The 17,441-nt window shown below is 37.7% G+C and overlaps 1 protein-coding gene across 1 annotated transcript; it reads right to left on the bottom strand.

The window, feature by feature from the left end:
- Positions 1-3,960: 3,960 nt before the first annotated feature.
- Positions 3,961-15,832, bottom strand: LOC124098093 (butyrophilin-like protein 1). Its single transcript, XM_046452677.1, has 10 exons — positions 15,593-15,832; positions 14,905-15,024; positions 12,242-12,592; positions 11,410-11,691; positions 11,094-11,294; positions 9,607-9,627; positions 9,489-9,515; positions 9,086-9,112; positions 7,141-7,167; positions 3,961-6,529 (listed from the first exon to the last, which is right to left on the bottom strand). Exons 2-10 carry the CDS (start codon positions 14,981-14,983, stop codon positions 6,012-6,014), a joined length of 1,533 nt encoding a protein of 510 aa, XP_046308633.1. The 5' UTR covers positions 14,984-15,024; positions 15,593-15,832; the 3' UTR covers positions 3,961-6,011.
- Positions 15,833-17,441: the final 1,609 nt, after the last annotated feature.

The following is a 17,441-nucleotide window of genomic DNA, read 5'->3' as shown; positions in this document are numbered from 1 at the left end:
GGGAACAGTATATTCTTTCTCCCAGAAAGCATTCAGCTGGGAGGCTAACATTAGTGGTGTGGTTATGACACCCCTGCTGTTCACATTCATCATAGGAGAATGCCTTCCACTTAAAAAAATGTTGTGGGCTCAAGAGCTGATCTGGCTAGGTCTTTACAGTCTTGAGGGCAATTAAGTTCAATACTGAGTGATTTGAGCATTTGCTCTGCAAGCGGTGCCTGGGGCCCATCCACTTTTACTGCCTTTTTAACTCCCTCGGGGTACCCAAAGCATGTGGATACCAAGTGGCAGGGCTCTGTGGTGTGGGGGCCATTGACTGGGAAGGCTTGCATTCCCTTACCCCAATTTTCATCTCTTATCTTATATAGATCTTCAAAAGGATCTCTGGCCTCCTGGAATGGGTTTCTGGGAGAACATGGCTTGGGCCTGTCCAGCAGCCTGATAATTTCTAAGCTATTATAGTCCCTTGTTGGCTTTGGCATTGCCTTACCAAGAGGCAGTTGCCATTGACTCTGGGAAGGATATAATCTTTGCCTGTCAGTAGAAGGTGCACTTGACCATTTGTGATCACCTCTTCCTCCACCATGAAGGCTAGTGGTACCATTTCCTGCCTCTTTCTCTCTTGCACCTATCATAGTTTCTTGCTTTGAAGTAAATTTTTCACCCCTGCATTTTCCCCCTTGTCTGTCTTTCATAGCTTCATTTTCCTTCAGGGCCATCATTATATGACAAGAGTCTGTTTCAGGGCCTCATACACTTTGCTGCATGGCTGCCACAATAGGGAAAAAATGTAGTGATAAAGTATACCCCTGTATCACTTCAGCTTGCTGCACATTTGCCATTATCTTGTCTTATATCATAGGATCAAAAACATCAGCAGCATTGATCCAGGAGTTAGTGTTTATATCCCAGAAATTCTGAGCTTTTCTCTTATTCAGGGTTAAACGTCTAGTATCTAAAGTGTGCAGCACTTGCAGCTGCAATTTGTTGGTGGAACTCAGTAGGTTCCCCATTTCCCTTTGCTCACTGCTCTGAGAGGAGCCACACTGTCTTACCTCAGTCCCTGTTCAGGCACCAGTTGTGTGGGCTCTCTCTCATCCATCGAGGAGGTCCACAGAACAGGGTGAGGAGATTGTGACTGCATAGTCACTAATCCAGACCTCCAGAGACCAAGCAGGAAGCAGGTCTGATTTTATTGTGCAGTTATCATGTATATATACTCAGGCAGTAGATAAACAAATTACAGACAGCCACCAATACAATTTCTTGCTAACTGTCCTTGCAGTGACCTGTCAAGGAGCAGGCCGCAGAGCAAGCACAGGGACTGCACCACATGGCCTCACGCCCAGGGTTGTGCCTACTAGGTAATTGGCCTGCCACTCATGTACCTAGCACAAGGGGAGTGGCCTGCCATTCAGACGCCCTTAATGTATGCAGTACTCCATGCCTTGTCCTCATACCAATTATCCCACTCTTTGGCATATATCTAAAGGATTTTAAGTCAGCATACTGCAGTTATGCAGCCACATCAACATTTATAGCAGCACAATTTACAATAGCTAAGCTATGGAACCAACCTAGTTGCCCATCAACAGATGAATAGATAAATAAATTGTGTTATATATACACAATGAAATATTACTCAGCCATTATAGCATTTGCCAATAAATGGATGGAACTGGAGGCCGTCATGCTAAGTGAAATAAGTCAATCCCCCCAAACCAGATGTCAAATGTTTTCACTGATATGTGGAGGCTAAACCACAATAAAAGGGAGGAGGGGAAAAAAGTTCAGTAGATTAGACAAAGGAGAGTGAAGGGAATAGGAATAGGAAAGACAGTAGAATAAATCAAACTTGTAGACATGAAAATGTACACATAAAAATACCTGTGAATCACACCATCATGACCATGTACAAGAATGGGGTCCTAACTATAACAAGATATATTCCATGTTTGCATAATTTTACCAAAATGGATTCTGATATCATATATAACTAAGAAGAACCAACACAAATTGTATCATATCCATACAATAGAAGTCCTATTTTATTACTCTCTTCTTGTGTCAGTAAGATATATTTTCCTCCAGAAAAATATGCCAGTCTCTTTATCTTACATGGTAAAAAAATAAAGGTGCAGTGGTAACTAGGCAGACTTAAACCACCACTACCACTACCACCACCACCACCACCAATAACAACAACAAAAATACTTTCACACATTAATGACCAATTTAATCAAACTAAAATCATGCATGCTGAAACCCTGTACCATTAACCCTAATGGTATTCATATTCCCATTAAGATCCCTTTCACACTATACCAGGAGTGATCTGTAATCTGTATGACAATTGAAAACAGCAGAAACAAAGATATGTTATTTCCAAAATTAGATAATGGAAGACATTGTAATCTCTTTTTTCTCTTCCCATCTCTGTCTCTCTGTATCTTTTTGTTTCTCTCTGTATCTCTATCTTATCTCTCTCATCTCATCTCTTGTTCAGTGGGAAGTCAGATGCCATATCATGGGTCACACAGTAGTGAAGATACCCACTCGGTGAGGAACTGAGGCCTCAAATCCAGCCCCAGCCAAGTCTTCAGATGACTAGCAAACAGAGCAATCCTATATTGCTTAGGAGATAATTATAAGGAAAATGAAACAATGACTAGACCTAAGAGACAATTTACACAAAGGAAAAAATATTTGCAAAGTGTATATCTGACAAAGGGTTAATATTCAGAATTATTTGTTTTATGACTTGATAGCATAAAACAAATAATTCTATTTATAAATAGGACCAAGCAAGGTGGGGCATGCCTGTAATCCCAGCAGCTCAGGAGGCTGAAGAAGGAGGATCATAAGTCCAAAGCCAGACTCAGCAACTTAGTGAGGCCCTAAGCAACTTAGCAAAACTCTGTATCTAAATAAAATATAAAAAGGGCTGGGGATGTGGCTTATGGTTCAGTGTTTGAGCATTACTGGGTTCGATCCCAGTACAAAAGAAAGAAAGAAAGGAAGGAAGGAAGGAAGGAAGGAAGGAAGGAAGGAAGGAAGGAAGGAAGGAAGGAAGGAAGAAAATAGGCTAAATACCTGAATAAACATTTCTTAAAAGAAGAATTAAAAATGACCAACAGATACATGAAAAAAAAATGTTCATATCAGTAACCACTGGGAGAATGTAAATCTAAACTACAGTGAGGTATCAGTTCACTCTAGTAAGAATGGCTATCTTCAGAAGTTCAGTAGATTAGACAAAGGGGAATGAAGGGAAGGGAGGGGAGATAGGAAAAAGAAAGACAGTAGAATGAATATGATGTAATTTTTCTATCTACTATGTCAATCTCACCATCGTGTACATTTAGAAGAATAAGGTCCCAATTAGAATAAGGTATATTCCATGTTTGTATGATTACATCAAAATGGATTCTACTGTCCTGTATAACTAAAAAAAAAAACATTGTCGTATGTAATGTTACTCAGCATTTTACACTGCTGTTTTGTTGAACTCTTCTATTTTTGCAAGTTAAAATACAAAAACAAGGCTATTTTCAAAAAGACTAAAGATAACAAGGGCTGGCAAGTATTTGTAGAAGAAGGAACTCTTTTTCAGTTTTATTTAAAAATTTGTCTTAATTATTAACATTAATAGTACAAATAATTGGTTTCACTGTGACATTTCTATGAATAGATTGTGGTTTGATCACATTCAACCTCCCTTATACTCTCTCTGGCCCTCCCCTCCCCCCATTCCTTGGACTCTTCTTTCCCAGTAGTCTCTGAAAGAGGAACACTTATACATGGTAGGTGAAAATGTAAATTAGTACAATCGTTAGTATAGTCATTATGGATTATAGAGTGCAGAGGTTTTCCCCAAAATTAAAAATAGAACTACAGTACAATCCAATAATACCACTACTGAGCATATGCCCCCCCCCAAAAAAAAATGAAGTCAGTAAATTGAAGAGACACCACATTTATTGTAGCACTATTCACAGGAGCCAGGATATGGAATCAACTTAGGTGTCCCTTGATACATGAATGGAGAAAGAGATTGTGATACATATACACAATGGAACAATCTTCAGCCATTAAAATCAGGAAATTCTAACTTTTGTAACAACATGGATGAACTTGAAGGACATTATGTTAAGTAAGTCAAACACAGAAAGACAAACACTGCATAATCATCTTCATGTGGAATCTAAAAGGGTAAATCTCATTCCTATGCTAGGAAGTGAAAACAGGTAATAATTGGCAATTCCATTTTTTAAAATTGATGGGATTGATTTAAAATAGGGAGAATGAAAAAGAATATATAAATGAAGGATTATTCTGGACCAATAGAAGAGAATTATCCAGTGATGAGGAAAGTTAGAGATATTTATATTGAAAAGACTCAATAGATGGCCAGAGAGTAATGGGACAGGGGAGAAATTATCACCAAATAAATATCTATGAGAAAAATGCCTAACAAAAAGACATTGTGTTAGTTTTGTATTATTATAACAAAAATACCTGAGATAATCATTTTTTTAAAAAAGGAAAGTTTTATTTTGGCTCAAATTTTGAAGGTTATAGTCATTCTATGGTAGTTTGACCCTGTAGCTTTTGGGCCTGTATCTAGGTAATATATCAATGCAGGAGTGTGTGGTAGACGAAGCTAATTACTTCATGGGATCCAGGAAGCAAAACAAAACAGGAAGGAGTCAGGGTTCCAATATCCCCTTCAAGGACATGCCTCAGTGATTTCACTTCCTTCCACTGGGCCTCACCTTAAAGATTATGGGCTTTAATAGTGTTATGGGCTGAGGAGCAAATTTTTTGCATATGGGCTTGGGGAGGAGCTTGGAACTGAATTATAGCAGATATGAATTATACTGGCATCTCATTTCCTATCAGCATGTTATATAAAAGATAGCAGTACCCTTAATTTCTTCGGTGGTTAAGAGTTGAATATTTATCTGAAATATAAGTGTTTGGGGAGTGTTTTTTTTTTTTTCCAGTATCCAAATTCCAGGTCTGAGTACCCAACATTGACTAAATTTACAGGTTTTGGCCTTAATAATAGGAACAATGATCCGATGAGCACTGGGCACTGTTTTTCTCTAATTGTTGAATTTCATTATAATACATAGTTTTAATTGGAGGGGTAATATACTAGAATTCTCTAGAATGTAAAGTATTCATTTCCCTTACTAAGATCTTAGGCAAAGCAATAAAATTTCCCTCCATCCAACAAAATAAATACTTAAATATGCTTTCTTTCACTTTTGCCCTGCCCTCTGCCCCAGTTCTCCATCATGTTGACATCATCTCGTTTGTTGGAATTAAATTGTGTTTGATATTTATTCTTTCCTAAAATTGTCTTTGCATTTAAGATAGAGCTTAACTTGTTACCAAATTAAAGTTTCTTCTTTCTCTTTTAACACTCAAAAATAGTACTCTTCAGTAATTTTAATTCAGTGCTGCTGTTTTGCTGTTGAGAAATATGAGATTTATTTAATTTTTATTTCTTCAAACATTGCTTTAGCAGTGCTACTCAAAGTGTAATATAAAGACCAGTAACTACACATAAATTGTTTCTTAACAGTTCTTTATGAGAGAGTACAGAAATAGAGTGTTACAAAACTTTTAGAGAAAATTGACAGCTATTTTTCTCATGTTGAATCTAATAATAAAGTAATTGTCACTTGTAATAGCATATCTTTGTTTTTCATTCATGCCATTTTTGAGTCTGTGATATATTCTTATATATATATATATATATTACTTGCTTTATAGCAAGAAGCAACACTTACAACAAAACATGAACATGGGTCTTCTCTTTGGATTATTTGAGAAACACAGCTTGATGTCATCAGAAACTCTGATTATGGAGACTCATGAAATCTGAGACGCTTGGGTCTCATAATCAGTGGTGCCAGAGACCACTCATCAGGACCAGAGTCCTGGAGCTTACCAAGAACAGGCTACTCAGTGTAAGATTGTTTTCTATATCACTATTAAACTTATGCAGATGGGGAGAGCTCCATGGATTTAAGTTTGAAGTAAGGATAGAGAATGGCAGAGAATTTGTCCTGAGTGAAGGAAAAGATGTGCATACCATCAATCATGTTATAGAAAGAAATGTCATTATCTTCATAATCCAAGAAAACCACAATCTTCTTCGGACACTCTTCTGTAAGAGGCTTTTCTAGAAGAACTTTTTGTGAATCACAGGCAAGAGCCCTGAATTCACCTTTCTTCTTCTCTAAGACTCTGAATTTCTTCATTGATGGTTTTTTTAATGGTGCCATCTTTTCTTCGTTTGTTTCATAAACACCTAGCACCCACTCATCATTGTCCTGGACATCTACCTCCCAATAATATCTCCCTGTTGTGAAACCTTTCCCATCAAGAGTGAGGAGGTTGCAATCTCCTTTATTATCAGCAAGAGGAAGATCCTGTGTTTCCTCTCTGCCATCTTTTTTTCTCTTTGGATCAGAATTGTTCTGGTGAAAAAGTTCATGATTTAGATTCACAGGAGCTGAAAGAAGGAAAAAAAATATCCACCATCGTATCTTTCAGAAAGCTATTGTGCAAGTGAATCCTTAAAGAAACAAAATGTGGAGCTGAAGGAGAAACAGCATCTCTGCTTTGGGTGTGTGTTGGGAGGTGGCTCTGCTCTGACCATGCATTCTAGGCTACTAGATCCATTTTATCTGTTCTTGGTGCACTGGCAGAGTGCCAGGCTGATCCAGGGCTTGCATTGATTACTTGAGAATATTATTATTTCCATGTTCTCTATAAATTAGAACCATGTTCCTCAATTAGCAACAGGTTGCACATAAACTAACCTCTTTTTAAAAAGCAACTGAATACTTTTGCCATTTTGAACACTTTTTACTTAGGGTCTCCACAGCTGACAGACTATGTTCATTTCGGTTTCCAGGAACAAGTAGATCCCACAAATAAGAAACCTGAACCAACAGGTGAAGGTGGAAACAACCAGAGTAGCTAATTCTAGCAGCAACTTTCAGTTTACCTGAATAATGGTGACTTTCTCTTTTCAGCTGGAAGATGGTAATGTGAAAAGAAGACAATAGATCAGAGGGCAGGTTAGAAGGGAGCCAAAAATATAAAACAAAAGGCACTTACCAGGCTGGAAATATTCCTTTCTCCAATCTGAAAAAGAGCAATGTAAATTGAGCCTGGGAAGAAATGTATCCATGGAATGAAAAGGAAAAAATACTTCCCACCCTGGCTCATTATTTTCTCCTCCCAATTCTCCTTACTACATTCACTAATCCTCTCAAATTCTGCTAATATCCAAAAACTAGGACAAGTTACTGCTTTCTATACTGCCTCAGTTAGAGACTCTGCCACAATGCAGCCTGGTGCTGGGGGACTAATCTTCTCCCACCTGAGCCAGGTTTGAAGAACACCTGGAGTAGCTCCTCAAGGTATCCAGGCACTGTGATCTGAAGATCTGTGTAACCCCCTCACTGCAGATGGGTGCCGTGAAATGTCCTTTTATTCTGTTTTATTTGTTTTTTTTTCCAGCCTATGACCCTTTCAGAGTAGTGCTTTAGCTTGTGGCTAAGGCCTTTAGGTAGTCCCCTATTATTTTCACCACTGTAGTCAGATTTTTACATTTTTTTCTCCAGAATCAGATTCTTCATGTGGAATAGAACTACATTTTTTTTCTTCCTAGGGTTGCTTCTCTCATAATGGGACTGGTGATTTTATTTATAGATTAGATATATTCATGAATCTTGGGACAATTGACAGGTAAGGACTTATCCATAATTCTTAACAAGTGAAGTACTGTGATTCCCTCATTGAAGTTTCCTCCAGGAAGAAATTTAACACTGTGATATTTAGAACCTATATGCCTCATGAAGAACATCCAATACCATGTATTCCATCTTCGTCATCTTAGAGACAAGGGGATTGAAGTCAAGAAAGAGAATGACCTGATTCCTCAGTTGTAATTGGTAAGAGTTGTAACTAAAACTCACATGTCCTCCCCCTTAGTACTTTGTTCTCTCCTTAAATCATAAGAACACTCATTAGGCTGTGTGTGAAGGTCTGATTTCTAGCTTACCTTTACCCCAGTGGACCTTTAATTTAATTTCCGTAAGATCAGAGATAATGGCTTATACCACCAACACATAGCACAATGTTTGGCATATAGAAATTGCACAATAATATGCTAAATGAATGACCTAGCATGTTTACGAAGTCTAACTCAATATTACACTCACAATCACATGTTCACACATACACACACTTGTAAATTCATACAATACATAGACATGGATATTAGAAGTTATAAAATTAGCTAATTCCCCCAATAGCAGATAAACATATTTTTACAAATGATATTAAAATATTTTGAAAATGATTTTCAAAGTTTTTAAACCTTAGTTTCTATGCATTTTTACTTTATTTTGAATAGGCAAAATAAGTAAAATAATAGTGTATTTTCTCCAAATTTAAAATGTATTATTTGCTCTTTTAAACATTATTTGCAATATAAAAATGCTGACGTAATTGGGTATTCTTTATTCTTCTCAAATCTCATTAAAATCACTCAATTCTTATCCTTCCTTCTCCTAGGTGGACTGATTAACAATTCATGTCAAATCCTACTCCCGCCAGGTTGCTATGGACTTTACTATTAAAAGTTATTTCTCCTTTTTTCTTAGTTCTAGAAAACAATTATTGGAACCTACAATACAAAGTCTCACACATAGGTGCCAAATACATTTTCACAACTTACAAGTACACAGATGTGCATATGTGTGTGTGTATGTGTGTGTATTTATTTATTTATTGTACTGGAGATTGAACACTTAACCACTGAGCCACATTCCAAGCCCTTCTTAATTTTTTTTTTTTTTGAGACAGTTTTCACTAAATTGCTTAGGTCCTTGCTAAATTGCTGAGGCTGACTTTGAATTCATGATGGTCCTGCCTCAGACTCCCAAGTTGCTGGGACTACAGGTGTGTTTCACCATGCCTGGCTCTTTTGTCTCTATTTATCATGCTCATAATAACAGAAGCACTTGGGAAGATTTACTACCCATGATTAACTTACCAGGATATATCAGGGCCTTCTTCCAATCTAAAAATAAAGAACAAATCCAAGTAAAATAAGGGTGGGAGGACATTAACCTGTGACCTCACATTTTTTCCCTTTTCTCCTATTTTTCTTCCACTACGCATCCTTCAGTCATTTGGTCTTTTCCTCTAAGGAGAGGGAGCTAAGGAAGTGTTTGTTCTTTTAAACATTATTTGCAATACAAAAAATGCTGCCATAATAGGGTATTCTTTATTCTTCCCAAATCTCATCAAAATCATTCAATTCTATTCCTTCCTTCTCCTAAGTGGACTGATTAACAATTCATGTCAAATCCTACTCCTGACATCTATTGACAGGCATCTGGGTTGATTCCATTGGCATTGGGGCCTCAAGTGGTGTGGGAAACACTGTCTCTTACCTTCGTGGTACAATGCCCTTCGTCGTTCTGAAAGAAAAGACATTCAGTGAGAGATTCAGAAGAGATGTGGAAAGGGGAAACAAACTTTACAGTAGACATGGGAAGAAGCAAGACTCACCAAGCTCTGCCTTGAGTTTTTCTAAAAGAGAAAAATATAAAATCCATCAAATTGAGTTTAGCTGCCCCTGAGTTTGGGAAGTAGCTATATAAATTAGGTTGGGCTTTTTAGGGCCCCATGATTTTTTTTAGTATAACTTTTTTTTTATTAGAACTTCCTGGTTATATGTAGTAGTTGGGTTTATCCTGAAAAATTCATACATGCATGGAAATTGATTTTAGTTCATGATCCCTCCCCCTTGTCCCTCCCTTGTTTCCCTCTCATCCTCTTCTCCTTTCTCCTTCCTGTATTCTATGAGTCTTTCTTTCACTTGTCCATTAATTTGTATTTGAGTGGTTCTTTAAGTTATTTTATCCTTCCCTCTCCATTTATTTTATTTTATTCTAGTTTCCACATATGAGAGAAAATATTTGCCTTTTGAGTTTTTGAGTTCAGCTAATTTCACTTAGCACAATATTCTCCATTTCTATCCATTTATCTGCAAATGCCCTAATTTCATTCTTTATAATGGCTGAATAGAACTCCATTGTATATATACACCACAATTTCTTAATTCATCCATCTACTGACAGGCATCTGGGCTGATTCCCATAATTTAGATACTATGAATCTTGCTGCTATGAATATCAATGTGGCTGTGTTGCTGTAGTATGCCAATTTTAGATCTTTGGGGAAAATACCCAGGACTGGAATAGCTTAGTCATATGGTGGTTCCATCCCTAGCTTTTGAGGAATCTTTGAACTTCTTTACAGAGTGGCTGTACTAATGTTTCCATTGATGCAGTCCTACAAACAACACCAGTGTTCCTTTCTCCCTACAACCTTGCCAGAATTTATATTCTTGTATATTCAGAATTTGTATTCTTGATCATTTCCATTCTGACTAGAGTAAAATGAAATCTTAGTATCATTTTGATTTGTATTTCCCTGATTGCTAGATATGTTAAACATCTTTTTTTTCATATATTTATTGACCTTTTGCATTTCTTCTATTGAGAAGTTTCTGTTTACATCTTTTGAGGGACCCATAATTTATATGAAGCAATTAGCAAGCATGTGTGTCCAATCTAAACTGATCAGCACTAAGAAAAGTTGCATGGGAGGTGCCATAGGGTCACAGAGGAATAAATGTCCATACTTCATGGGTGTTTTAGAATTGTTTATGTATTTCTAAAGCTTATTCCTGAAGGATAAGTAGGAAGAGAAGCTAGGGAAAGACATTTGCACAAGGAGAAACAAACAGGCTTGGTAACAGGCATGGAAGAGGAGGGTATAGTTTGAGGTTTGAGAAGCCACACTTTAGAGGCCTGATGTTCACTGCCAACTGATTTTCTCATGTGGCTTTCTCCTTTGTACAGGACTCCTAGCCCTGTGGAATGTTTGGTATCCTGTGTTTCCCTTGAGGTCCTTTAATAAACTGTGAATTCCCCGTCCACCCTATACCGTAGCTCCTCTATGAACTGATTTTCCCTGCTGCCCCAATTTACCTCGAATCTTAAGTGCCTCTTCCTTTTCATTCCTTATCTGTTGTATTTTCTGAGATTCGTTTTCCTTTTCCTTTATTTCTCTGTCTTTGGCTTGATGTTCTTTCCAACCAATGTAGCTGATCCCAATGAGCAGAAGCACCAGGACAGGGACTGTCCCAGCAAGGGCTGCTTTCCATGGAGACATCCTGGGGAAGAAGGGCTCTGAGAGGAGTATGTAGACACAGTCAGACTGTCCTGGACGAAGCCCTTCCCTCCTTCCTAGGATCCCTTCCTTGTCCTCCCTTTGCTTACCATACCCTCCTTGGGTTTCACTAACCTGGGAGGAAGATGGATGATACCTTTTCCTGACCAGAGAGAGGATTTTGGATGGAGCAGGTCACATTGCTCAGGGAGCTGTCTGTGACCACAAGGGATGATTTCACATGGAAGAGCCCATCCCAGTCTTGGGTCTGAGACTCAGAGAGGGATGGTAGCTTGGCTCCTGCCATGTCTTTCCATTGTACCTTGGGGCTTGGGAACCAGCCCCCTGAGGAACACAGCACTTGGATACCACCTTCCTTGGGTCCTGTCATGTGAACATGAGGGATGGAGCCCAAACCTGAGGAGAGAAGGCATGTATGTAAGGCCTGTGGTCCTTGTGGCTGAGAGGCCCTGAAGCTGATAGCTGAGTTGTCCTTCACTAGCCTGATGAGAAACCTGGAGCAAAGAGGTCAGCATTAGGCTGACATGTGACTCATTTTGGCATGCACTTCCTGCCTTTGCACTGTGCTTGGACTGAAAAAGCTTTTGGGTCATTCTAGGAAGAGAAAAGAATAAGAACAAGTAAAACTAGAAAATAGTTCTAGTTTTATTGTTTACTTTTATTTCTTGATTGGGTGAAAGTTAATGTTTCAAGGCATCAATGTTTATTACTCAATAAATTTTCTGGGGTCTTATAGAATGTCAAAGGATGTTCAGAAATGTTAACTTCTTTAATATTTAAAAGCTAATAGAGTTCACAAGTCTTATCCTCATTGTATAGTTTAGGAAACTGACTGTCTAAAATCAACATATCCAAGATCCTAAACCACACCAGGTTTGGAATCTAGAGGCCCTCACCTTGCCTTTTATCTTACATTATCACCTAAGCTACTCACCAAGTTACATACCTATGACATTCAATTCTATAATGGCCTCCTGTGAGATATCACCATCTTGAAAACGACACCGGTACTGGCCATTGTCAGAGGCCTTCACGTGCTGTATCAGCAGGGCCACGTGCCCCTTGCTGATGGAGTCTCCCACCAACTTGGTCCTACCGCGGTACTCCAGCATCTGTTCTCCACTTTGTTCCTGTCCATTCTGGACTACCAGCACAGCTGGGGAGATCTGGGCACGGTACCACCAGATGTGCATGCGGGCTGCACTCTGTTCAGGATACAGCTGGCAGGGCAGGGTAACATCCTCCCCAAGCAAGGCCATGATGGGCTCAGCTGGTCCATTCACAGAAAACCCAGATACTACATGGGGATCAGAGACAGATTGGAGAACGAGTTAGGGTGGAATGAAAGGAAAAACACATTTTCTTATTTAGGGACTCAAATATATTTCTTCTTTGTATTATTTTCCAAAAAAAGTAAGATATATTTTAAATTTATATATATATATATATATATATATATATATAAATTTATATATGTATATATATACATGTATATATACACACATATTTAAGTATATACCCTTAATATATATACCTACTTAAGTATATACATTTAAATATAAATCACATCTTTCATACACTAAATTGAATATACCTGTGTGTGTGTGTGTGTGTGTGTTATCTATCTTCTTCAACTGTATTTCCCTCACTCTCTATCAACAGATTACATTAATTTCTCTGGAAGTAACAACTCTTGTTAGATTGACATTTGGAAAGATATATATTTCCTATACATTTCCAAATAGTAATTATTAGTAACTTCTGCAAAATCTATGTCAAAGCGATTTATTGAGAAATAAATGTGGCAAAGTAACTCATCTATTTCTCTCCTTACTCATCCCTTTGTCTTCTAACACTCTGCTTCTAGGAAGGTAAGAAGTCATTTCTGACCCTGAGATTTAGGTTGCTGTATACTGGTACAGTAGATAAATTATCCCAAGATAAAAAGTGGAATTTTAAGGTGAGGTAGGCCTTTTTGTTTTGGGAAATAACAATAAAGGCTTAGAATCACAGAGAATTATTTTAATGAAAATCACTTTCTTGTGATGGGTGGACTTAGAGGCTTCTAGCTTAGGTATTAAGAGTCAGGCACCTCTTGCCAGTAAGGACAGTTGGATTCCTAAAGGAGGAGAGAAGAAGAATGAGGGCCAAAATAGGGACCTTGTATGAATGATAAAATATGCTCTTTCCTCAAGTCGCTTCAGCTGTTTGCCTGAAAATTATTTTCTGTAAAAATCTACAATGGCTGAAAGGTAAGTGGTGATCCCTGGGCAAAAGTGACATTGGCAGAGGCACAACATATTATGGATATTGTGAGCGGTCAGGACTTATGGGCCTACAATGAAATGTTGTGATCTGGGATGGGATAAGTTCACTAAGGGTAGTTTTATTGATGGCCAGGAGACCTTAGTACAAACGGCAAGGGCATATGAAATTAGAGGAACTGGCCATGGCCATCTTGTCCCAGAGAGTGTGGGTGTGGCATTCCTGGGCAAAGAGCATTGTAGGGGCTTTTGTGCTAGACTGAGGCCACACTCTCTTTTCCATTCTTGCATAAAACCCAGGGTATTATTATAACACAAGGGATATGTGTTCATTGCTGCCTGATACCAGGGTGTTGGCATAAAAATTATTTAAGCAATTCAATTTAGAAAAGATTATGTAAGGGGCTGGGGTAGTGGCTCAGTGGTAGAGCACTTGCCTAGCATGTGTGAGGCACTGGGTTTGATTCTCAGCATTGAATATAAATAGATAAAATAAAGGTCCATTGACAACTAAAAAATATTTTTGTTAAAAAAGAAAAGAGTATTTAACATTATGTGTAGCCACAATGTGGTTAAAAAAAATCATTGTTCCATATAAATGGGATCGTTATATATCAATTTCTACAAAAAAATGGACTTTCAACCATTTTGGTACACATAATCAGATGTACTTAATTGTTTTTTACAGACTATTCCATCATGTTCAAGATTTTCCTATGTGGGTGCACATTTACATTACTTCCAACTTCTTATTACTACAAACAGTCCTGTGGTAAGTATAATACACAAACACATAGAAAAGCACTTCTATAGAATAATCATAGAATTACTGGGTCAATGAGAACAGACATAAAAATTTTGATATCACCTAACTGACATCAAATTAAGGAGATTGACAAAAATGTCATTCTTGTGATCTCACATGTGGCTTCTCTCTAAACCAAGAGTCTGAAAATTTTATCCTGAGAGGTTCTTTCATCTTATGAAAGAGGGACTCATGTCTCAGAGAGAATAAGTGATTTTTCCAAGATTATAATTCAGTAGAGCTCAGGAAACTTGAGTCTAAATTCTGTGTACTCCATCCATCTTTCTTGGCAGTGTGAATATTACAGAGTACAGCTCAACAAACAGACACATCAAAAGCCTACAGCCTAAAATCACCAATACTCAGCAAAGATTTTGATCAATATTATAGCTCTGAGATTCATAAGGTCTACCCAAAGAAGTAAGGGGCTTTGATATGAGGGAGTTTTCTTGGCCAATGAATGACCAAGTGTTTTTCATTTATGTCACAGGAACCTTTGAAAACAAGCCAATAAATAAAAGCATGAGGCAAAACACTGACCTGTTGAGCACTGTATGGACACCAGGAGAAGGAGAGAGAGGAGGGAGCCAGCTGGAGACAAACCTGGAAAACTCACCATCTTAGAGCAGACGGAAAGGTTCACTGTGACCAGCAGATACTCTGTAGGAGAAGGTGGTGAGAAGGTTCTAAGGAAAAACAAAAATAAACGACCCCTCCCCCCCCACACACACACACAAAAAAAACACATCCTTTGTTCAAAGACTTAGCTTTATCCACAGATTTTTGACTGTTTCTCCCTCACAGACCTGAATTCAAATGCCACCAACTCCCATTTCCTCCCCAGTGGGTTTTCCTTCTCTCTTTCTTCTGAAAACCGTTTCCCCAGCAGCTGTAGTAAATAGCAAATCATTCCGGTATGCTCTGTTGACTCCCTTGCTTTTCTGTGGGTTCCTCTTCTCCCCAGATTACTCTTGCAATGGAAAACCCTGAGTTCAATGCTGAGAAACAGTCAGTCACAGAACTATTCCCCTTAGCTAATCTATCTTCAGTCTTCTTGCATTTGTTTCTTTCTTTATTTACTTACTTGATTTTTTACTACAAATAGCTCTTGTGTTTTAACTCCCAAGAGAGACCTTTTCTCACTATATGTCTCCAAATTCAAGCCCCTCTTTCTTCAGGTTCGTACCCCCCACTGACACCTATATATCACCACACATTTCTCTCTTACCATCTCAATGAAGCTGATGGACTCCAGGAAGCTCTGGTCCCCTGAGCGGCCTACAAACCTTGTTCCACAGACTGTCTGCACCTGGTTATTCTTGTGGTCAGCACCCAAGCAACAGTTTTCCAAACCATCAATAAAGAGGGAAAATACTCTTATAAAGAGGAACACACAGGGAAGCCAAGAGGAATTGGCTTTTGTGTGCTTCTAAAGTGAGTCTAAAGAGAAAATCATAGTCCATCTCCTTCTTCTCAGTTACTTTGAAAGTGGAAGTAATAAAACTCACTTCAGGGACTTTGGAGTGGGTTGAGCTACAGAATGACAGGAACTAGAACTTGTGCCTTTGTTGAAAATGCTCAGTGTACTTCCTTCTTCCACCTGCATAATTCTGAAAGCACAGTTTTCAAGAAGGAATTATCCTGTGTGTGACATTCAGATCTGTGGTTCATCAATGATTATCTCACAAAGTTAATTGATTAATAAGTAAAACCAAAAGAAAAATACTTCTTACCATACCATAATTGACTTTGGAGGGTATACTCAGAGCTGTGCAGAGGAAAGTCAGAGCTCAGAAATGGAGATCTCTGTGCTTTAAGAAACTTAGGGGTCCCAATAAAAGAATAAAAGTGATAACACAATTACAGTGATAACACAAGTACAGTGTTGAATGTAGGATGTGCTCAAAAGAAGTTTTCTTTCCATTTTATCTTTCCAAGTTTAATTCACATTTCTTCATATCATCAAGGATTACAGATAATCAGAGACACAGATAGCAATTGCATAAATACTAGTGTTAATCCACTAATAGTCTTCCCAAAGTTATACCACAATCTTAAATAAACTCTCTTTTTATCTTTTATTGATTTTATTATTTTTTAAAATACATGACAGCAGTGAAATGCATTAAAATTCTTATTATACATATAGAGCACAATTTTTCATATCTCTGTATATAAAGTATGTTGACACCCAATTCAAGTCTTCACACATGTACTTTGTATAATGATGTCCCAGTGAGGTACTTTGGGCTTTTTATGAAATCAAATTCATACAGATATAATTTGCATACAATGGATGAAAATGCATGGTTTTTGTTCAGATTTCAAAAATGCTTACACTAATGCAACCACCATCTTGATCAAAATATGGAGCATTTCTTTCTCTTGAAAATTTCCCTCATGTTTGCTGTCAGTCAATGTAACTCTGAAGAGACAAACATTCTGATACAAATTATGATACAAATCACGGTAACTTTGTCTTGCATAAAACTTCAAAAATAACAAAATAGGAGCAATACATATGTGTGCATTTGTAGTTGACTTTTTTGGAAAAACAAAATGTTTTTTGATATTCAACCATGTTGTGTGTATCAGTATTTTGTTTGTATTTATTGCTGCATAACATTGCATTGTATAGATATCCTATCATTTATTCCTTTACAGGTCTCTTCAGGGTTGCTTTCCTTCCTGATTCATAGCCTCCTCCCTCAATTTAGGTACTTTCATATCACACTAGGTAGCCCTCCTCCCCAAGGCTACCCTGTCTCCCTTGGGTTCTGACACCACACCTAACAGTTTTATCTCTGAAATACAGAGCAATTCAAAGGGAAAACTGAAGGAGTTAATACATTATTTACCTCTTGTTTGTTTTGAAATGTATAATGAATGTCTATGTGCATATTCTATTCTAAAATGTAAGAAAAATAATACATATTTCCAACAAAGATGAAAAAATAAACTTGAAAAACTCATATTCAAATGTTAGAAATTTTCTCCAATAATGGGGAACTAGGTAAAATTGAGTTATCTGTGGGGAATATTGAGGGAATTACCCTGAGTACATACGTATCCAATGT

Source organism: Marmota monax, unplaced genomic scaffold (assembly GCF_021218885.2).
Source record: "Marmota monax isolate L192 unplaced genomic scaffold, Marmota_monax_Labrador192_F-V1.1 WCK01_AAM20220418_F8-fsc00700, whole genome shotgun sequence".
In the NCBI taxonomy this organism is placed as follows: domain Eukaryota; kingdom Metazoa; phylum Chordata; class Mammalia; order Rodentia; family Sciuridae; genus Marmota; species Marmota monax.
Note: the sequence above shows the minus strand (reverse complement) of the source record. Positions and strands in the feature narration are given on the sequence as shown.

Excerpts from the sequence above, each read along its gene's own strand:
- LOC124098093 (XM_046452677.1), bottom strand. The coding sequence starts at position 14,983 with ATGGTGAGTTTTCCAGGTTTGTCTCCAGCTGGCTCCCTCCTCTCTCTC. Across the intron at positions 9,516-9,606 it reads AAAACTCAAGGCAGAGCTTG|AACGACGAAGGGCATTGTAC; the intron begins GTGAGTCTTGCT and ends CTTTTCTTTCAG. Across the intron at positions 7,168-9,085 it reads GAAGGCCCTGATATATCCTG|ATTGGAGAAAGGAATATTTC; the intron begins GTAAGTTAATCA and ends GCTCTTTTTCAG.